Source organism: Hevea brasiliensis, chromosome 16 (genome assembly GCF_030052815.1).
Source record: "Hevea brasiliensis isolate MT/VB/25A 57/8 chromosome 16, ASM3005281v1, whole genome shotgun sequence".
NCBI classification, from domain to species: domain Eukaryota; kingdom Viridiplantae; phylum Streptophyta; class Magnoliopsida; order Malpighiales; family Euphorbiaceae; genus Hevea; species Hevea brasiliensis.
This window is the reverse complement of record NC_079508.1, coordinates 54,022,558-54,045,728: the sequence shown is the minus strand read 5'-3', so window position 1 is coordinate 54,045,728 and position 23,171 is coordinate 54,022,558. Positions and strand designations below refer to the sequence as shown.

The following is a 23,171-nucleotide window of genomic DNA, read 5'->3' as shown; positions in this document are numbered from 1 at the left end:
TAGTAGTCTCCCTGAAAGTCCAGCAAGTGAATTCAAAACTTTAGTTAAAGTAGAAGCCATTGAGTACTTGCATCCATTTAATGGAGCTTCAAAACCCATTTCCTCCCACGTAGCTTTCACCAACAAAACAAAACCCCCCCAACAACCAACAAAAACCAAAACCCCAAAAAGAGAGAGAGAGAGAGAGAGAGAGAGAGAGAGAAGTGAAAACATTGAAGTAGCCCCATATGTGCTGCATTTAGTGCGTTACTACTACAATATTCCAATTTGATTTTCAACTTCGATCCTAAAGTATCACACTAAAGAAACAAAACTTGAAAGCTTAGCGGAGAAAAGTGAAACCGACGTGCAATTCTGCATATCCATAATCACAAATTCAATCAAAATGCAAAACCAAAATATTCTAGACACTAGCTATACACAAGTCAGGAAAAGAATGTAATAATTGCAGATAAATATGCAAAAAATTGCAGTTTAGAACTTCTGCATCCATCCCAGTTACAATTGACACATACAATCAGGAACAGGGTATGTATATATTGATTGCTTCTCCTTTCTCAATCTAATCTGCCCTTGTCTACTTTTATGACCATTAACCACTGCAAGCTGAAACTCTGACCACTCCAAGCTTTTGTTCAGGAAAAGCGGGCCCAGCAGCACCATGTTTGGTCTTATGGTCTTCAGGTTCAAGTAAGCTCTGTGCCCCACCTGCCATTGAAGCAACCACTCAACTTACATCCACCAGAATTTAAAATATGCATGGACAGCTTATAATCTACTATCACAAATAGCACACAAGATTAACAGTGATCTGTTTACCAAAGCATTGTGCATGTTTCCTGGAGACGCAGATATAAAGACATTGCTCTGCAAGCTCACATAATAGTCAACTGCAGCCAATAGAGAAGCCTTGCCTTCAACTTCAACCAGTTCCTCCGCAGAGGCCAGGCTCTTCTTGTCTTCCATCATGGGGAATAATTGCTTCAAGGTAGAGATCCTTGCTTCTCCACCATAAACCTGAAAAGAAAATTTCTTCAAGCATCAAATTCTCAAAGGAAATAAAAAATCTATGCTACCCTGAGGCATATGATAAACCACAGTCCAACTAGTTAGTAGCAAATGATTACAAAAAACTTCCTACTTTTTGAAAGATAAGGTTCAAGACTAACCTTGTGTGAAGCAAGATAGAGACGAGTACTATTGCTGAAACCTAAAGCTGCTAGCAATAATCCAATCTCTTCAGGTGTCAATGGGCAACGGCCCTGACTTCTCAACTCCTCATCTGAAAACTGTGAGTTTAAAACCCTTCCTTGCCAAAGAACTTGGCGATATTTGGCAAGAGCAAGTTTTTCAGCTTTACCACCACCAAAATCACATGCTGAGTGTGCAGCCATATCCTGTAAGTATTTAGGTTGGAGTAAGAGGACACAAAAATATTAACGCTAAAAAAGAAACTCTGGATGATTAACAGATACCTACTCTAAACAAATCAAAGTAATCACCAAGGAGGTACTATAGTTTTAACAACAAATTCTTAATGCCTGGAACTGGAAATAACAATAGGTCTGTTTTGAAAGGACATCTCAGATTTATTAAAGGCATTGTAGGCCTTGTACCTTTCAAAAACACTGAAGCCAAAAGAATTCAATTTTTCAAAGCAAAACGAATCTGAATATACTTTCAAAGCAAAAAGAATTTGAATATACCCTCTAAAATAGTCCAATTCTCATAGACGGTTCATAAGTTCAAACATAAAATTTTGGCCTATTGTTTATATGAGCTGAGGATCTTACCTTATCAAAGCGAAGATGCAACACAACAAACTTTCCAGATCCCACTTTTTCAGCATCACCTCTTCTCTCCTTCAGGAACTCTGTCCCTGAGTCACCATAGCGGAGACGATGAACAAGTGTATCCCCCAATGACTTTATACCAGGAACGAATACTAATGCTTCAAAATTCACTTTACAACGTAGGCGTTGGATGTTTGTAGGCAATTTGTCAAAAGCCAAGCGGTGAGAAAATGGGGCAATAGCAACAATTCCATAACTGCAACAATAAAATACTATTTGAATGCAAAAGTCAATGTCATGCATTTCAATCAAATAACTTTTCTAAAAGCAATTGCTATACCAATACATATTAATAAATATTTGTACCCCAAATAATGCACCATCAAGTAGATGTTACATGCGAATTTCAGCTCGAAATGTAACAAAATCATCAGAAAAGAGAAAAGGTAATGATCAGACCAAATCAACAGCCAAGCCATGCAAGTCCAGAATTTAGGAGATTGTGATAAAATACAACAGTAATAGCAGAGTAAAGCTCATCAAATTGTGTGATGTCAAGCAACCATTTTATAGGGCCCTCAGAACTTAACTATTCTCTACTAAGCTTTCTGGGGAAGGTTGCATAATTTAACCTTCCCATAGCCCCTAATGTAGGAAACCTTGTGCATTGCAAGATTGCAACAATGGGACACCCATAAATAAATTTAATGGGGAGGGGGAATGAAAAATAACTCTTCTCTAGTAAGCTTTCTGGGGAAGGTTGCATATATTTAACCTCCATAGCCCCTAATGTAGAAAACCTTGTGCATTGCAAGTTTACAACAACGGGACACCCATAAATAAATTTAATGGGGAGGGGCAATGAAAAATAAATTTACAAGAAAATGCCAAAAGAATTATTGCAGTATGAGCAAGGTATATATGAGAGCATCTACAAGGAAAAAGAAGCATGAAATGTTTATGCATATATAAATCCGAGAGAAACAACCAAACAAACCATGCACTATGAAATACTCTTAAGAAACTCCAACAACTTATTGTGGTTCTAACAAAACAATGATCAGACAAAATACCAACCTCTGCAATACTGGCAAAACATTTTCCAGATACCAGTTAGCTGAAGCATGGAGAGGTGCTGTCTTGATTCTAGTAGCTCGTATACCTGTAGCATAATACTCGCGTGTACTCCAAGAGTACTCACTAGGAGGCTCTTTAACAATAGAAATTTCATGACGTAGGACATCAATAAAATGATCGACATCAAATATATCCACGAATGAACTGAAGACACAACATAATTACTACTTTAAGGTCTCAATTTAAGACAGAAATCCATAATGTCACATAGGTATAAATTTTCAAAGACAACTCAATAATAAATTACCTTGAATCTTGCCAGACAGGATTTACTTCAAGGTGTGGGATTACAAGAGTTGCATTTAGTATTTTAGCAACAGCAACAGCATCACATATCTTGGACAAAGGGAAAGAAAGGGGGTAAAAAAAAATACAAAAACAATCAGTCCAATGCAAACAAAATTACAACAACGAATCACACACATTGATTATACAAATGTTTCTTGGTAATTTAGGTACTTACTCCCATTCTTTGTTGGTTTAATCCTCCATCAAGAAATACTTGGATATACCCACCAGATTTTTTAGGCAACGCTTCAAAATGTAATTTAAGTTTGTTAGAAATTGCACCTTATCAATTGCCAATGATATTACATCAACGTCCAATGTAATTTACCACAACGATTATGCAGACCTCACGTAATCACCATTTAAACACTTACAAGGCACAGTTGATTGTCCAGAGCAAGGTATCCATCCTTGGTAAGGCAAAGGGGACCAAAGCTCAGACTGTTGTCGAGTGAGCTTAAAAGTAAACACAAATCTAAAGTAAATACTCTAAGGAAGGTAAAGAAAATAATCCCAAAAATTTCAAATAAGAGGCCACCTACTTACAATATGGCGAGTTAAAGCAGCTTTTAGAAGTGGCAGATGTCTAGGTTTTGGAGCATTCCATTCCTGCAATGCAATATTCCCTTAAGAAACCACAGAGAGAGAAAGACAGAGAAACCACTCGGATAGGAGGACGTACGGAGAAGAGAGCAGGCGAGGCTCGGCCCAGTGGACCGAAAAGGCGAGGGAAGAAAATGGGAAGCAGAATTAGGAGAAGACCAGCAAAAGCCATTCTCTGAGAATGGTTCTGATGAGTGTACAACAACTGCTTCATAATTGCCCGATTCGAATAGAAAACCCTAACCCTAGATTTTTACATGAACAAACAATGAGAGATGCACAACTTTTCTACGCAAATAGCATTTCTACGCAAATAGCAAGTGTCTTTTGGCAGTGATGGATTGGAGGAGGTGTCTCATGATCTGTAAATGGTTGTCTTCGTTAGAAGCAGTCTAAGGAAAGGGAGAACTTATCATGTGTGGGCGCCCTCACCATTTTGGATTTACACCTTTTCGTCCTTTTCCTCTTTTCCCATCCCTTATCCTTGGCCATTGGCATTGGCGATATCAATTTAATTAAAAAACAATTTGTCTCTTAACTCATGGCACGTTTAACGATCATTAGTAACCAAAAAATCTTATTCATGCTAAATACGTATAGCATGGAGCACTCTCATGCTGAAAGATCTAAAAGGTGCTGAAATAGTAGAAAGCTCTTCTAGTCATTACCCGTCAATTATGTTTATTTTGCTTCCAATTTTAGCCAATGAAATTCATAACATAAATCAAGCATTTATATTACATTTCCCTCCAATGGTTGTGGGTTCTATTTCAGAGGAAAAAATGGTACTTCTTTGCAAAGCAGCTAAAGGCTCACCATTACATAATTGCAAAGTACAACTTGTAGTCCTGAACTAGAAGAATTTTAATTCCCTTTGCTAGGCCCAAAAATATTCTGGTCGCTTAATTATTAACAAAAGAACTTGATGCAATTTTCTCCTTTTTCCTACAAGACAACCCAAGCTAATGATTGTTAAAATATGGCCATGGCACTATTCACAGAATGGCATATCAAAATCTAGTGAGATCCAGGTTCACAATTATGTTAACAAAAATCTAAGAGGACAGCTCCACCTACATCCTAAATTACAAATGGAGATCCTTTGACAGGCTTCCAATGGTATCTCTCTCCCCTTCTTCTGGAGGTGTAACCCGACTCCTTTTTGCAGCTTGCTGTTCTTCCGATTCTGCCATCACATTAACCGGCCTTTTTGCAGCTTGCTGTTCTTCTGATTCAGCCATCACATTATTCCCGATTATTTGCTTCTCGTTTGATTCTGCCATCACATTAACTTCGATCATCTGCTTCTCATCTGATTCGGCCATCATATTAACCTGCCTTTTTGCAGCTTGCTGTTCTTCTGATTCTGCCATCACATTAACCTCGATCATTTGCTTCTCATCTGATTCTGCCACCACATCATCACCAATGATCTCTGTTTGTTCTGAGTCTTGATGCAACCCATTTTCTACCATGTCAGTGTCTTTATGCAATGTAGTTGGATTTTCTTGACACAAGGCAAGGTCGCCATTCTTATTGGCGTCATGCATCCTATCAGGGTCTTCAGTACTTTTAATGGCAGAGGTCTCCAGCATCTCACTAGAACTTGTAGCAAGTTTCTCTGTCAAAAACTCAATTTTTTCCATTGAAAGAGACATTTGTTGATCAATTTTCTCTTCTTGAGCTAAATCCAAATCTTTCTCAACAGGACAATTTTCAATAATTCCTACATCAGAATCATCAGAGGCACATATTGATGTTTCTGGGGATGAGCCATCATCCTCTCCTTGCATAGAAATTCCTGGATTCCAAGAAGGATCAGTGCCAAAACCACTTAGTGGATACGGAATAAAACCAGCTTGAGGTGTTATACCAGCAATTTGTTGAAACAAAACATCTCCAGAAGGGAAATAAACAAAGGGCTCTCCAGTTTCTGCATGATTCTGGTATAAAACCAAAAAATATGAGCCATAAAATGTACAACTGTCATAGTCAATTTCCAATGGAAATTTCCAGTATCATGTACTATTTTCAAAATAAGGAGCCTTAAATCACATAGAATAAATTATTCTGCTATTATAATGAAGAAATGTTGATACCTCAATCTGTTGTGACATAGCACCATTAAGACGGTAATAAGATTGCTGGTCAAAGGATGAACAATGCGCAAGTAATGACCCTGCAGCAACTCCAGGCTCAAAGAATTCCCTGAGAACCAAGCCTGGATCATTGACACAATCAGAATTCCTCACAGAAGATGCTTCCAACAGAGTGATTTCAATCCCTTGACTGGCATCAGAAGTTGATAAATTCCCATGACAAGCTACAGCAGGAGTGCATTCCTCTGAAACAAACTGGACTCTAGTTTCTTTCTCATTATTTTCTGGCAAACTACACTCTGGTTCATCACTGCAATCACCAGAAGAGAGTTCTCGATGGCAATTTTCTAGGAGCTCAGAAATTAGTCTCTGGATAAGAGTACGCTTCAGAGATGCCTCAGCAGGGGGAAACCAATCCACATTAAGCTGTTATAAATTTTTTCAAAAATAAAAGAAAAAAGAGAAATGTAAATGGCTAAACATGCAGAAGACAAAAAAAAAGAGTACTGTCATTAGGTAACAGAAGGTCGATTGAAACCACGCTCATTTTACAATAGAAGTTCGGGGCACCTCATTACTGAATACAGAATACATAGTTAATAAAGGTTATATATCTAATTCTAGATGTCTTATTAGTAAAACTCTTCCAAAGTGAGACATTCCTGAAGAGCTGTATATTCTTGTTGCAGACTATGTAGCACGGAAACGGAAACGCGGACACGAGGAAACGGACACTGGGAAATGACATTTTAAAAAATATAGGAAACGGAAACGTAGGGGAAACGCGTAAATATAAAAAATATAGGGATATATTTATAAATAAATAACATATATATATATATATATATATATATATGAATTTGAAAGTTCTAGTTATAATAAATTTAAATATTAAAAAAAGAAAAAAATAATGAAATTAATTATTTAATTAATTAATTAGATTATTTATATATTTATAATTATAAATAATTGAAATAATAAATATATAGAATAATAAAACTAATATTAAAATGCTGAAAATAAAAGGTTGAATGTTTTAATATAGTGAAAATTGAAAAAAAAAATGATTAAAAAAAATTTCAAATAGGAGATTCAGGCAAGGAGTAGAGCCATGAAGAAGGAGCAGCGCCATCGGGGAAGGGAGGCTGATTGGCAGAGCAACATCGGATGGGGAAGGAAGCAGAGACCAGTCACCTCCCATCACCGGCACGCTATCGCACCAGGTACTCCTCCTCCTTCTCCTCTTCTTCTTCTTTTTCTTCTTCTTCTTCTTCTTTTTTCTTTGCCTTCTCCTTTCTTCCTGGAGGTGCGATTTTTTTTTTTTTAAAGAAACGCGTGTCTAGCGAATGAAACGCGTTTCCGATTTCAAGGAATTACGGAAACGGCCCGGAGACGTTTCCTAGCCGTGTCCTAACGTTTCCGGCAAGGAAAAGTTTCCAGAACGGGGAAACGCTCCTGCCTCCCGTTTCTGTGCATCCTAGGTTGCAGATCAGCAATTTACACAATAAGGTATCAAGTCTTTATATTATACTACAACCTTAATTCAAACGCCAAGATTGACATTTGACCATTTGTTAGAATGAAAAACATAGCCTTCCTTGAAGTATAATCTTACTGAGAAACTTGCTATAGAGTGAAATCCACTTACAAACTTGGAGAACTCGTTTATTTTGAATGGGGTGAAATTCACAGGAGCCTCCGCCAAAAATAACTCCAGGTAGTGGAGCAGGAACAGGCCGCAATCAAATGAATTTTCCTGCTGTGGCAACTAACATGAAAATGAACAAGATGTCAATACAAGACAGCATAAACATGAAGCTGGTTTCTGTGCAGAGTGCACATACAGAGGCTAACAAGTAGTGTATAATGTGTACTTTCTACACAAGAACGGATGTAAATATCATGTAAAACATAGCAAAATATCTCCCCCCCCCCCCCCCAACCCTCCCTTTTTCTGTTTCATCTTTTTAGCATCACATAATAGTAAAAATAATTAAATTTCATCAACTTACATTGGATTTACTTGTGAAAATGAATAGCAATCAAAATTTATCTCCTAATCAATTGCTTCCAGGTGATGCTTGTATTGACTATTGAATGGCATTGTTCAACTATGGTTAATTTACGGATTTTCCTACCATAAAATCCAAATACATAAGCTTATTTAGAAATTCAATTTCTTGCCTTAACCTCATCTGCCTTAGCAGCAAAAGACTTTTGATTACCAAGATGTTAAAATTTGTTATCCTTCCCATTTTTGAGGACACAATAAGAGCATTTCCATGGGCCTATGTGTTGGTGCCAAGCAATTTGGCAAGCCTAAACCTAAGGAAAGCATTGCCATTAACAATAAATTTACTACATCTACGCAAAGATTGATGCCAATAGCACATCTGAAAAATCTTCACAACAATTCCTTCCTATGGTACCCCAGTAGCTAGAAGCAGCTATTATGCCAAAATTGCAAGAACTACACTAAGAAGTAGCTAAATACAGCTCCAAGTGTAGGCAATACCTCAAGTTGGACAAACCGCAAATTCAAAAATTTTGAAGATAAGTCTTCTGATGCCTCCTTTTGCCTCGATTTCCACTCTTCCCATAGATAACTGTCAAGAGTAAATGCAACAAATTAATAAATGACAATGTCCAACATTTGGAAAGAATATTTATTCAAATGAAAGGCTATCAAAAAAAAGGATAATGAAATGAAGCACAGAAGTTTATGTCACAAAGCGTGTACATATAAAAATTAAGAGGAAATGTGTGATTTTAGCTGAATGCATTCCATGTGGGAAGATAAGATGTGGTGCATCCACTTTTCCACCAGAGCACTTAACCAAAAAAAAAAATCTTTTGGAATTTCCACACTCTTGACATAAACTTCTATTCTGCTAAAGAAAACATTAGATGAGGACTGATTGGACCATAACTCCATGCCAACCAACCACCACACTCCAACTCCATCCCACAGATGATCTGGTCAGAAGCTGATGTACAATAAATTTCATTCAACATGAAGGAAACTAATTTAACTGACATGGAGCAGGAACCTCAACATTACTCATCATGCTCCTTCAGCTCCTTAAAGAAGGATGCCAGAGATAGAAAAATACTCACATGTCCTCTTAAATGAAGAGATGAAATCATACTAAAATTTTTTGAGACAATAAGGGAGAGAGATAGAGCTCTAGACCACCAATATATTCAACAATCAGAACATAGCCAAATCAACAATTGATATGATCTGTGCCTAACTCTGTGCAGAAGAATCTAAGGGTTTGAGAATTGAATAGTCTTCTAACCTGAAGAAGAAAAAATCTTTTCATTCAAATACAACAGACAACAAAGAGAATGATGCAAACACCTTTGATTCACCCCTCAAATTCCGAACTCCACATAAAAATAAATAGATGCTTAGATAGATAAAAACATAAAAAGGAATTTTACGGTATACCTTTGAACAAGGTTTTTGAGACCTGCATGAGTTCCTTTAATAGAATCCATGTGCAATATGCATGGTACTCTCAAGTAATTCCCTAAGTCTTCATCTGTAATACAGTACAAATCTATGAAGGATCACTGATTTCCAAACAGATCATCATAAATCCAGCAAGAACTCACCTTTCAAACCAGCCACTTCACCAGGATGACATATTACCAATAAACTCCAATGAAGACTATCATCCAAAAGCATTCACATCTCATTAGCAAAGTACCATAAAACCACATCTTAGAAAACACAAGGTTTGTTTATCTACTTCCTTACTTGAAATTTACAGGGACGAAAACATAGTCTTTTCCAAACATGTCCACTTTCCTTGTCCATTTATGAACACGTAAAAAAGCAGCCCTACCATCTGAAGCACTGGATGGATCTTTGTCTAGATCCGCAAGCTTCCGAAAGAAAAAGCTATTAAAAAAATGGAACCTATGCTTCTCGTCAGGTGGAATCTGATTCTTTAAATACCTGCAATCAATATTATTTAAAAAAAATAAAAAAACCTAAGAGTAGACATAAATAATCGCAAATAAAACAAGTGGTAGAAGTTGCAAATAATCTTAGGATTGGACTCCATTAATATCAATTAATTGTGCCCAATTCAAGGTTAACTATATTTGAAAGGATAATGATCAAGTTCACAACAACAACAACTAAGTCCTAATCCCAAACTAGTTGGAGTCGGCTAATAGATCCTTTTTTGTCATTCAGCTCTATTAGAAACCAATTTTGCATTAACATCCAAAAATTCTAAATCTTTTTTTATAGCTTTTCCATCCACACCATTTTAAGTCTCCCCATTTTCATTTCCACTCCTACCACTAGCTTGTCATACTTTTGTATTGGGGCATTCAATGTTCTACGTTGGATATGACCAAGCCATCTTAATCGACCCTCATTCATTTTATATCCAATGTGTGCTACATGTACTCTATATGAATGTGGTCATTCCTAATCTATCTTAATATTTATCTTAACTTCACATTTTTGCCCCACACTTATCTTGTAAGTAAGTTGTACCTTAGATGCCCAACATTCACTCCCATGCGACATGGTTAGTTTGACCACAATTCTATAGAACTTATCTTTCACTTTGTCAAGGATCATATGGTTGCATAACACACCCATCACACTCCCCTATCTCATCCATCCTATTTTGATCCTATAAGTTAAATCCTCATATATTACTCCACTCTTCTAGATGATAGACCATAAATACTTGAATTGGTTGCATTTTAGCATTAAAACTCAATCCAATAGAATGTCACCTCATTTCCTTTGATGAGAGCTAAACTTGAAATGCACATATTCCATCTTACAGTCTTACTTCTATTTAGCCAAAAAAACTTCACTAGTTTCGTCCACTAAGACAACATCATTCACAAATAACATGCACCATGGGATATCATCTTAAATATGATTGGTCAGCTTATTCACAACTAAGGTAAACAAGTATGGACTCAAACTCAATCCCAAATACAAACTCACTATTAAAGGAAACTCATTAGCATAATCGCATCCCCTCCCACTATTCTTACACTTATGACCGCCCCCTCTTACATTTCCTTAATGACAAGCTAAACAAAAATTCAACCTCCAAAAGAACCACTACTACTGACAAAATAAAATATAAAATAACAAAAACAGAAAAAGGTTAAAAAAAGAAACCTTGCTTGCATTTTAAAACAAAGTCAAGGAAATGGAAATGGACAAATCATAAACGAAAGCAAGTATATAATGCATGAAAGTGAACTTTTTTTCTCAACTTGAAAGTGAACCTACTTGATATAAAAGTCAATAATTGTATCATTGATAAATTTCTCAGGTTGTAGTAGATCAAAATCTCTCTTGCTAATGGAAACTGCATCTGAATCCCCCTTCGGATAGACAACATCTTCAACAGCCTCATCAAAACTGTAATGTCCCAAGTTTAGTTAGTAATTTGTTATATTTTGTTTACCTACACATGCATAAACACTTCATTCCTCCATTTCACTCTTACATAAAGTTGATGCTACAAGCAATACAGTGGCATACACAACTTGTATAAGAGACCACCTCCTATAAGGATAAAATCAAACCATAAAGGCAGACCATGCATCACATTATATTCAAATGCAGAAGCTTTGGAACAAAGTAAGTCCAAAATTTTCAAATAAGGGCAAATCTTAGCAAAGCAAATTAATGAACTCCCTTGGAAACTCCATTGAACATCTATTATAGCATTTTTCCTGTCAAGAAAATTTAAGAATGCCTTTTACAGGCAGCTTATGGGGAACGCTTGCATTTGAAAGCTCTTGAACAGATAACATTTTAGATGTTGAAAAATTAAGAAAACATGGTTATCAAAATTATTTTGGAAAAAGATAGCATTCTTGAATAAGCACAAAATTCTGACATTGATAGATGTGAACAAGACCAGAAAAATCAAAAAGAGATTTATATAAGATTCAGGTACTCTATCACACCAGACCTCCATAAAAAGTCCCTTTGCTTTGTTTATTTTACCTAGTAGGATTTGATGCCAAAAAAGGTACCCTTATTTTTTCTTTTCAACTAGTATGATTAAGACCAGAACACCTCAATTCATCCCTTCATGCCTTAAAGTAGATCCCAAAATCCATTTATATTTATATGTAAAAATTATTGCATTAAAACAAAGATGAAATTGTTTTGAAATCAAAATGTTACGATAAACACAAAAAAAGTATTATTGCTGGTTGAACCATAAATAGAGCTAGATGCATTGATGAATATAACAGCAGATGGAAGATGAAAAGTGGCAAAAACAAAAAGCACAAAATTACAATTTAACAAGGCCAGCACAACACGTTGAAAGTAACACTCCTTATTGACTAAGAAGAAATGCATAGCTATCACTCACATCGGAAAATAAGGCCTCTGTCGAAGCAAGTCAGATCTTTCATCCATTGAGACATTCCTACAACAAAGACAGATGAAACAGTCAAGAAAAAATAAGAGGAAAAAACCAGTGACAATGAAATTATAAATAAATAGGAGAAATACAGACAACTTGCATTCCTTACATTTGAAAACTTTTTCTATTCATTGAAACCTATAAGATGAATAAAGCTTAATCAAAAACTTACTCATGCACCATGGCAGATAAAGCTAAATATTTAATATTCAGAGATGCAATCTCCTCCAATTTCCCAGACCAGTTGGGCTCATAAATTGCAAACTCCAGCTGCTCAACCCCTAGGGAAGTTTAGATTGCAAACAAATCAGCAAAACAAGAATTTACACTTCCAAGAAACTGTGAAAAGTGAAAGAATAAACCAAAATAATGAAAATTCTGAACAAGGAAAAACTAAAATAATCTACCATTTAGTTATCAACTACATTAAAATTTGAAATCAATAAAACTTTTAATTAATACGGCAATACCAAAAAGTTACTTGACCAATGCTGCTTCATTCATATCGAGCACGATCAATATTCTTTACAAGTTCACTATTATTAACAAAATAAAAATTTAAAAAAAAAAAAGTAGGAGGCTTGAGTTACACATGATAGAGCTACGTAAAAGAAACATCACCATTGCAACTCCCCCCTATCTATATTGTACAATTTTAGATATTTTCAATAAATTTGTTAATGTCTACCATGTCCAAAAATACCAAAGCAAGAAAAATGAATGGAACGATCAGCACAAGTTCCAAACTAATACAATGTCACTGCAGTTAAAATTACCTACATAATGCATTAAAACAAAAAAACTGCAAGCGACACTAAATCATGAAATGTCCTAAATCTGTAAAGGGCTACTAACCCATACCATAGGCATTAGTTGATTGTGCAGCATCCTTCGATAGTAAGTGGAGCTTAACAGTGACGGTTCCAAACTGCACATTACACACATGTTGAGCTTTAACGAACTAAGCACAATCCAACATCACAAGATAAACAACCAAAATAAACTAGAGCTCACCCTTTGAAGATGCTGAGACTCAATACGAATAATATCATCAATTCCCCTTTCAAATCTAAAGGTTCCATCGTCTCCATATGCAGGCATACCACTGATTTTAATTCCATCACAAGAAAAAGTTACCAGGCACCCGGTACAGTAATTATCCCGATATACAACATAATCAACTGCAATATTTATGATATCCTGAGAATTGAACAAGGTTCATTCAGCAATCTCAAAGCTTTTCTGACTATCATAAAAAAAAAATTAGACAGAAGCCTGCATCACAACTCTTGGCACAATATATTCTGTTCTGAGCAGAAGAAGATCCTTCTATCCAAAACCAAGCATGAACAACATCGACTAATAGTGATCTATATAGCACGGAAACGGAAACGGAAATGCGGACACTGCGAAACATGGAAACGGATGTGGGAAAACGATATTTTAAAAAATATAGGAAACGAAAACATAGAGGAAAATATAAAAAATATAGGGGTGTCCACACACACACACACACACAGCGCGTATATATCCAAATCATGTCTAAATTAATTACTTGATTAATTAACACACACACACACGCGCGCGTACACACACACACACGCGCGTACAAACACACACAACGCGTATATATCCAAATCATGTCTAAATTAATTACTTGATTAATTAACACACACACACACACACACGCGCGCGCGTACACACACACAGCGCGTATATATCCAAACACACACACACACACACACACACACAGCGCGTATATATCCAAATCATGTCTAAATTAATTACTTGATTAATTAACACACACACACACACACACACGCGCGTACACACACACACACACACACACAGCGCGTATATATCCAAATCATGTCTAAATTAATTACTTGATTAATTAACACACACACACGCGCGCGCGTATATATCCAAATCATGTCTAAATTAATTACTTGATTAATTAATTAGACTATTTATATATTTAACACAAACACACACACACACACACACACACACACACACACACACACACACACGCGCGCGCGTATATATCCAAATCATGTCTAAATTAATTACTTGATTAATTAACACACACACACACACACGCGCGTATATATCCAAATCATGTCTAAATTAATTACTTGATTAATTAATTAGACTATTATATATTTATAATTATAAATAATTGAAATAATAAATATATAGAATAATAAATTAATTAAATATATAGGATAAATTACAATTATTCAAACTGATTTTATCACTATTTTTCTAGTACCAAAGGGCTAAACTATAACATACCCTAAAATATAGTGTAAAATTAAATAAATAAAATTAATAACTATTTTTCCTAAGAAAAAAATTAATAATTGTTCAAATAGCAAGTTTATTGGGTATCGATCTCACAAGTCACAACGCACATCAGGGATTGTTAGCAGAGCAGCATGGGAAGGGAGGCAGAGGGGCAGAGCATCGGCAACATACCTGACTTGAGCCCCGAGCTGCCACCGCCCTGCCAGCGCCAAGTACTTTTCTTCTTATTCTTCTTCTTCTTGCAGCGCAATTAGATTTTAACCTAATGTCCCAATCTGGCTGTTCACGATCCTTTTAAGTTTTGATTTTAGGTTTTTTTTTTTTTTAAGAAATGTGTGTCTGGCAAAGGAAAAGCGTTTCCAATTTCAAGGAATTGTAGAAACGGCCTGGAGACGTTTCCTGGCCTTGTCCTCACGTTTCCAACAAGGAAATGTTTCCAGAAGGAGGAAACTCAGCCCATCCCATTTCCGTGCATCGTAGATACTAGATAGTGATACAGTAAGCTAAAAGGTAAAGTGGATTTTACATTAAACAGTAACCATGACAAATATATCTCCCAAAATGTTTCCTAATACTTGAGCAAATAATTACACCCAAATAAAAAAAATTCAGATATTTTGTGCAGATCCAGGAAATTGCAAAACATAAGGACCTACAAGGCCATAAAGGAGTGTACTAAAATCAGAAAATGTTGATTATCAAGTAAATAATGATCTAATGCAACAACTATATCTAAGCATAAGAAATCTTGGACCTTCCAAAGAGAAAAGCAGTCTAATTCATTTTTAATTAACAATGAAATTAATTATATTTATTAAAGAAAAATACTATACCATCTCTGATGCGCTGAAATAATTGTTTGATGAGTGGCCATTTAAAATAGCTGAAAATGCAACAAATACTAGTAAGCTATCAAAATACACCTTTCAAATTTTCATGGACAACAGGTTATGTTAAAATATCACATGGAAATACCACCATTCTCTGCAATATCAGAAGCAGGAGTTGATGGAGAACTCTCGTTCATGCTAGCATCAGCATCTGATTTTACATTGAACACTGGTCCACTCTGCAAAGTTTTCAGACAAAGAAAATATGAATTTGTATAGAATGGCAAAGAAAAAAAAAGGATCTCCAAGTCATTGTAATTCAGTAAACAAATGAAAAGCCAAAGTACGTGAGAAGGAGAGGCCGCAAGGGCACAATTAGATTGGCTTTTCCGAGGTGACAGTGCTTCATTGTATGAAACCCTTCCCTCCTGTTCAATAAAAGAGCTTTTGGATTCATTATTATCCATCTTTGAACAAGAGTCTTTTTCATGACTCAGAGATTCTGACTGGTAAGCCCCATCTCGGTTGTATTCTTTGGTGGTAGAGTCGTCTCTAACCGCTTCCAAAGGGGAGTATGCAGTAGCACTATTGCCATATTCAATTGCATCAACATCTATACAAGTTATGGTGCCACTTTCCTTTTTTACAGCAGCAGATCCCTGGGCAACTGCAAACACAGCTGATATCATATGATCAAACAACTTCCATTTATATTTACTAATAAAAATATCAAATTAGCATTAAAAAGATTGGATCAAAAATTTACAACAGTGATATCAAATGTAAACCAAGACAAATAACTACATGAACAGCAGAATTCAAAATTGAGAAAAATGCAGTCTACACAGCATGACAGTCACAATTTAGCACATCGAATACCGAAAATATTAAACACTGAATTCAAAACTAATTTCAAATTAAATTGAGGTCCTCTCACTATTACTTTCTATGAAAGGAAACCCTCGAACCACAATCAAGGAAAGCTTAGGGGAAGAAGAGAGAAACGGTACCGCATTCGAGGAAGTCGCACTTCAAAAAAGCGGGATTGTCAAGGCTAGGGTTTTTGAACTTGCGGAGGATTTTACCAGCTGCATATTCAGCGAGCTCGTCCTCTTCCTTGAAATCGAAGACCTCGAGTCCACTCTTCATCGCGAAGAGATGAGCGAGTGAACAACTCAGATTCAGCCAGCAAGACTCGGACAGAGAAAAAGCAGGAGGAAGACTCGCTGAGTTGACATGTACGGCTTTATATGTTTGTTGATGATCCAACGAGGGAGAGAGTCAGAAAGAGAAACGGAAATTAGGCCAATTAGAGAAAAAAAAAAATTAAAAAGGGAAATTTTGCTGCAATTGTGTGTTACGCGCAAGATGTGAGAGTGTAAACACGATTTGATCGGAAGAGGGAGCGAGCCTATTTTAATAGCGTAGATGGGAGATACATGAAGCACGTGATTCTTGAATATTTGTAGTTAGCAAGTGAAAGATGAAATTGCTTTGCAGTTGCGCTAGCTGTGACTTGGGCTCGGGTTGTCGTGAATGAGCTAAACCGAGTTTTAAGGAGTTTAGGCTTAATTTATTAAAATTTTTTCGAATTCGATTTCACCTTGTGTCAAATATTTATAAATTTTGTAGATAAGTCAAGTCAAATCGAATGTTTTTACTACATTAAGTTTGAAGTGGCTTGTAAATAACTTGATTTATTTGTAAATGAGTTTTAGATTTATAATTATAAAGTTTAAATTAGGTAATTTTAATTAGTTTTTATATTAAAAATAATTTAATTTTTATAAAAATATTAATTTAAATTATAACTAATTATATTTAATAATTACATCTCATATATTGATTATATTATAATTTTAAATAATACATTATTTTAGAATATTTATAAATAAAATAATAAATATTTATAATATAATGAAATATAATAACTAATATAAATATTTTTATAAACGAGTCTGTTCATGAGTCTATTTAATAAGTTGGCTCGCGAGTCTGTAAATAAGTTAGCTCACAAACCTTAACAAGTCAAATATTACGAAACTCGAGCTTAACTCATTTATTAAATGAGTTTAAAAATTGAGTTTGGGTTCAACTTATTGTCTAAATGAGTCGAATCGAGTCGAGTCTCAAGTAACTCATAAAGAGCTCCATTCATTTACAGCCCTACTTGGGGCATAAAGAACGAAAATTCACAAGTCTGAATTTCATGTTCAACCTTAAATTATGAGATTAATTATTTAAATAACGTGAATTTAAAATTTTTTTATCAAAATAATGTGAAATTTAAACTATTTACTAAAATAATATAACATCGTAGAAATCACTAATTGAATAAACGATTTCATGTATATTAATCTGAACAAAAAATCTCCAATTGAAATAATATTTTTGTAGTTTTTGTCGGTATTAGTAGAGTAAAATTGCTCTCAAAACTGTCAATCAAATTGACAGTTTTATGTATTATTTCATCGCCTATATGTGTTATCACATGAACTAATTGTGTAAATTTTTTATACTAAAATCGTAATTCCATTTGTCAGTTTCAAGAGCAAATTATAACCCTCTAATAGTGCATTGAAAAAAAAAATATTATAAGGATGTAGGGAATTTATTCTCTCTACTCACACATGAGTTTTTGTTGCCCTTGAGTTGTTAATAGCTTTAAAAGTTAGAAACAAGTCTTCAAATTTGAGACTTTCCATTACTCGAGCAATTTTTTTTTATATATCTAGTAATTTTTTTTCTTTGCATTCAACATAATTTTTTTATATATATTATATACAATATATTCAAGTTGTGTTCCTGCTCAGATTTTTACATTAGGAAGTAAAAATATTACATTTAAGGTATATTTTCAACTTTAATGTAAAATATTATTGTGATAATTTATATGATATATTTATTTAATATTTTAATTATGATAATTTATTAATATGCATGTCAAATTTTGTGATAAATTTAGTGTTATGTATTTAAATTATTGTAGTTAGTTAAAATTTAAATTAGTAAGTTTATATGATGTGAAATATTGTGATTTTACTTTTTATGCTATTAAGTTTGTGATAATTGGAAAAAATAAAATGAACATGCTCTTGCTAATATGTTGACGTAGTGTATAAATTTTTATAATATATATGTTAACAAATTAATTTTAGTGATAAAAATGTCAATTTTTAAAAAAATTTGCAAAATAAAAATTAGAAAGGTATGAAATTAATATTTTTATTAATATATATTGTGCATGTAAAGCATATATATATATATATATATATATATATATATATATATATATATATATATATATGCTTTACATGCACAATATCATTAAAATAAAAATTTGAAAATTTTAGTGTTATGCATGCAAAATTTGATTATTTTTTTTAATATATAAAATTTAATTTAATAAAATTAATATTTCATATTAATTATTGGAACACAAAAATTATAAATATAAAGTTTAATTAGAATTTATGTGCTATGCTTATTAAATTTGAATTTGCATTGAAAGTCTAGTGTGTCGTTGGAGAATAAATTATTTACATATCATACATTCTAAAGTTTTGATAAATTCTGATGCATCTTAAAAAATTACTAGTTGAAATGATGTTTTCGTAAACAATTTAACACGTTCTAAAAATACTAGTTTGATTAGTGATTTTTTGTATACCTGACGATACACTGACACAATGATAATGACACACTGATTTACTAACTTTGCCTGTGAAATTGATTGACTTTGTTAATGAAATTGCTTATTGAATTAGCGATTTTATGATTATTAGTTAACCATTGAAATTACTTTTTTAGTTAACATTTTTACAAGTATATATCATATTTGTAAATAGTTTCAAATTTACATTATTTTAGTAAAAAGTTTTTAAAAATACATTATTTAAATGATTAACCCAATATTTCGGACTATATGGGCTGACCCGCCGAAAACATTGATATTTTTTTTTACTTTTCTTTTTAAATGCTATTTTTTTTAAGGACAAAAAAGAGCATGGATTGAATAGTAAAAAATAAATCTGAAATATAAATTCGATTCATTGCTGTGGATTTAGACTTTTGAAAGAGATAAAAAGTTTAAACAATTGAAATTGGAATACATTTTAATTATAATTTTTTTATGCATATGAATATTTTCAATATCGAGAGAGAATGTTTATATTACTTATTTAATAAAAATATGTAAACATGGTATTGTCAATTCAATTTATAAAATAATATATTTTGACATGGAAGAAAAATATATACCTCTTCAAATCATACAATGTGTTTATGGAAGTCATTACAACCTAAAATCATAATGAACAAATCGTGAACAATCATATAAATTTAACTTGGCCTATAAGAGGGTAAAGCCTAGATTTACATGCTCATGGTTTGACCTCTACGACCATAACTCCCCAAGATTGACTCTATCGATTCTCCAAGTGAACTAAACTCTTTCATGAGTATTTCAATACTCTACTTCAAAAGTTTCTTGTATTTTAAGTCACCTCAAGCCAATCGTGGACATTAAATTGTAAAATAAATCTTAAAAGATAATAATAATCATAAATATAATATGAATCATAAACATAAGATTCAACCATTATCTTAATAATGGATCTTGAATAAAAAAATGATCACAGATCTAGAAAGCGTACTTGATATGGAGGTTAATTGAGTCATGCTAATAATTGAGAGAAACCAATTAATTTGATAAACTGATTTCTCCTACTTGACCCTTTTTTATTCACACACAATAATTTAGCGATAGAATACTTTATTGAGATGATCATATTATCTCTGACTTTATGAAAGATAATGTATATGACCTTATTGGTAAAGAGAGGACCAACTCATATATATATATATATATATATATATATATATATATATATATATATATATATATATATATTCACACACAAGAATTTAGCGATGGAATACTTTATTGAGATGATCATATTATCTCTGACTTTATGAAAGATAATGTATATGACCTTATTGGTAAAGAGAGGACCAGCTCATATATATATATATATATATATATATATATCCGAAACTTAATATGGTAAATCCATCAAGTATCCTTATACAATTAGAATTGGGATTTACTTAAAATAAAGTAATCATTGTACAATTATGATTTATATTAATTAAAGCAAATATCAATTAATATTGGAGCACATTAAATAAATTGATTTTGGCCAATATGGTAATATTAATTACCGGATAAAATCTTATATTCTCTCATTTGACACAATAATTAAAAGATATAAACTTTAATAACATAAACATTAGACGTGCATAAAATAAACAAATCATTTTTATAATGTACTTCATAATTACCTTTCTATAATAAATTACTAACTATGGGTTATGACGGTTGTACATTGTTTAATCACATACTTCATTCCATATACCACAATACTAGCAACTTACCATAGTAGGTACATAATGGATATATATTTATCACATAATGGTCCATAATAATGTCTCAAAAGACTTTTCCTATTATCATTCACTCAAAATATTATGTGTACACAATCATGAGAAACAGAAAATACTTTAATATACATTAGAAACACATCAATGAGCTCAGAATATCAAAGTCAATACATCATTAATTAATACAACCAAGACCCTTTTTAAGCACATGTTCTTTAAATGTCTTAGGTTGTAAGACTTTAGTCAATGGATCTGCAATCATGAGATCAGTATTAATGTGCTCAATAGATACTCTTCGTTTTTGAACTTCCTCCTTAACTACAAAATACTTTAATTCCATATGTTTGGCAGCCTTCGAATATTTGTCATTCTTGGAGAAAAATAATGCTGCGGAATTATCACAATAAATTCTTAGCGGCTTGCTAATGGTGTTGACTACCCCAAGTCTTGAGATAAAGTTTCGCATCCATAATGCATGAATTGTGGCTTCAAAACATGCCACAAATTCTGCTTCCATAGTGGATAAAGCAATAATAGATTATTTGGCACTTTTCCATGATATTGCTCATTCAGCTAATAGGAACAGGTAGCTAAAAGTAGACTTTCTACTGTCAACACATCCAGCAAAATCTGAATCTGAGTATCCAACCACTTCTAAATGATTAGATCTCCTATAAGTGAGCATGTGATCATTAGTTCCTTGCAGGTATCGTAAAACTTTATTTGCAGCTTTCTAGTGATGGATTCCAGGATTGCTTTGATATCTACCAAGCATTCCAACGGTAAAGCTAATGTCGGGTCTTGTGCAAGGTTGAGCATACATAAAACTGCCCACAACTGAAGCATAAGGAATTGATTCCATTTCTTTAAGTTCCACATCATTCTTTGGACATTGATTGAGACTGAATTTGTCCCCTTTTTGTATGGGAACAATTCCTGCTAAACATTTATGCATATTAAATCTCTGTAAAATTCTATCAATATAGGCTTTCTGAGACAATCTCAATAGTCCTTGTGATATATTACGGAATATTTCTATTCCAATCACAAATGATGCCTCTCCCATATATTTCATTTCAAAATTTATTAAGAGAAAATCTTTAGTCTCACATAATATGCCCAAATCATTTGCAGCAAGTAATATATCATCAACATACAGAATTAAGAAAGTAAATTTACTCCCACTAATCCTTTGATATATACATCGATCAACGACGTTTTCCTTAAAATCAAAGACTTTATGGTATCATTGAACTTAATATACCATTGGTGGGAGGCTTGCTTAAGTCTATATATTGATTTCTTAAGTTACACATCATATGGCCTTTTCCTTCAACTGATAAACCTTCAGGTTGGTCCATATAAACTTTCTCTTCAAGTTCTACATTTAGAAAGGCTGTTTTCACATCCATTTGGTGCAACTCTAAGTCATAATGAGCCACCAATACCATGATAATTCTTAATGAGTCTTTCTTTGAGACTGGTGAAAATGTTTCTTTATAGTCAACACCATCCTTCTGAGTATAACCCTTGGCAATAAGTCTTACTTTATATCGTTCGATTTTGCCATTCAAGTCACACTTGGTCTTAAAGACCCATTTACACCCAACTCGTTTAGATCCTTTAGGCAATGCGATGAGATCCCATACTTTGTTTTGTTTCATAGATTTTAACTCATCTTTCATGGCATCTAACCGCTTATCAGACTCATTACTTTTTATAGCTTGTGAAAAGGAAACTGGATCTTTATTAATTCCTATGTCAAAATCTGACTCTTGTAAGTAAATCACGTAATCATTAGCAATTGCCGATCTCCTTTCTCTTTGAGATATTCTTAATGGCATTTCTTATGGTTCACCTTCATTAGCTCTTTGTGGGTTAGCTTATTCAGGATGTGTTTCATCATTATGTTGTATAGCATTTTTAGGTCCTTCAACAACTGCTGGAACAACATGTGGAGCAGGAGTGGATATTGGAACTTTAATAGGCACATGAAAATCAACTTCATTATATCCACATCCTGTCTCTCAACACTCTCACTAACTTCACCATTCTCAAGGAATCTTGCATTACCAGTTTTCACAATTCTTGGACTATGGTTTGGAACATAAAACCTATATCCTTTAAATTTCTCTGGATAACTAATAAAGTATCTACTTATTGTTCGAGAATCTAATTTCTTTTTATGTGGATTATAAATTCTTGCTTCCATTTGGCAATCCCAAACATGCA

At 33.6% G+C, this 23,171-nt stretch overlaps 2 protein-coding genes across 10 annotated transcripts; both read right to left on the bottom strand.

Annotated features, from left to right (window-relative positions):
• Nucleotides 1–322: 322 nt before the first annotated feature.
• Nucleotides 323–4,321, bottom strand: LOC110637125 (O-fucosyltransferase 31). Of its 4 annotated transcripts, none has more exons than XM_021787074.2 (10): nt 3,901–4,321; nt 3,765–3,827; nt 3,593–3,674; nt 3,394–3,464; nt 3,178–3,266; nt 2,871–3,074; nt 1,794–2,049; nt 1,170–1,397; nt 820–1,017; nt 323–708 (listed from the first exon to the last, which is right to left on the bottom strand). In XM_021787074.2, the coding sequence occupies exons 1-10, from the start codon at nt 4,033–4,035 to the stop codon at nt 499–501; spliced, it is 1,536 nt and encodes a 511-aa protein (XP_021642766.1). In that variant the 5' UTR covers nt 4,036–4,321; the 3' UTR covers nt 323–498. The 4 variants fall into 4 exon arrangements, with proteins under 4 accessions (XP_021642766.1, XP_057993646.1, XP_021642769.1 ...); XM_058137663.1 differs by having other exon boundaries at nt 3,547–3,674; nt 3,761–3,827; nt 3,901–3,954; XM_021787077.2 differs by having other exon boundaries at nt 3,761–3,827; nt 3,901–3,954.
• Nucleotides 4,322–4,610: 289 nt separating this feature from the next.
• LOC110637120 (probable ubiquitin-like-specific protease 2B) lies at nt 4,611–16,853 on the bottom strand. Of its 6 annotated transcripts, none has more exons than XM_058137662.1 (17): nt 16,508–16,852; nt 15,845–16,164; nt 15,643–15,736; nt 15,501–15,550; nt 13,372–13,557; nt 13,213–13,285; nt 12,530–12,638; nt 12,304–12,360; nt 11,202–11,333; nt 9,687–9,887; nt 9,542–9,597; nt 9,375–9,468; nt 8,436–8,526; nt 7,569–7,688; nt 5,921–6,346; nt 5,695–5,764; nt 4,611–5,622 (listed from the first exon to the last, which is right to left on the bottom strand). In XM_058137662.1, exons 1-17 carry the CDS (start codon nt 16,644–16,646, stop codon nt 4,907–4,909), a joined length of 2,934 nt encoding a protein of 977 aa, XP_057993645.1. In that variant the 5' UTR covers nt 16,647–16,852; the 3' UTR covers nt 4,611–4,906. The 6 variants fall into 6 exon arrangements, with proteins under 6 accessions (XP_057993645.1, XP_021642754.2, XP_057993643.1 ...); XM_021787062.2 differs by having other exon boundaries at nt 13,219–13,285; nt 16,508–16,851; XM_058137660.1 differs by having other exon boundaries at nt 4,611–5,764; nt 16,508–16,853.
• Nucleotides 16,854–23,171: the final 6,318 nt, after the last annotated feature.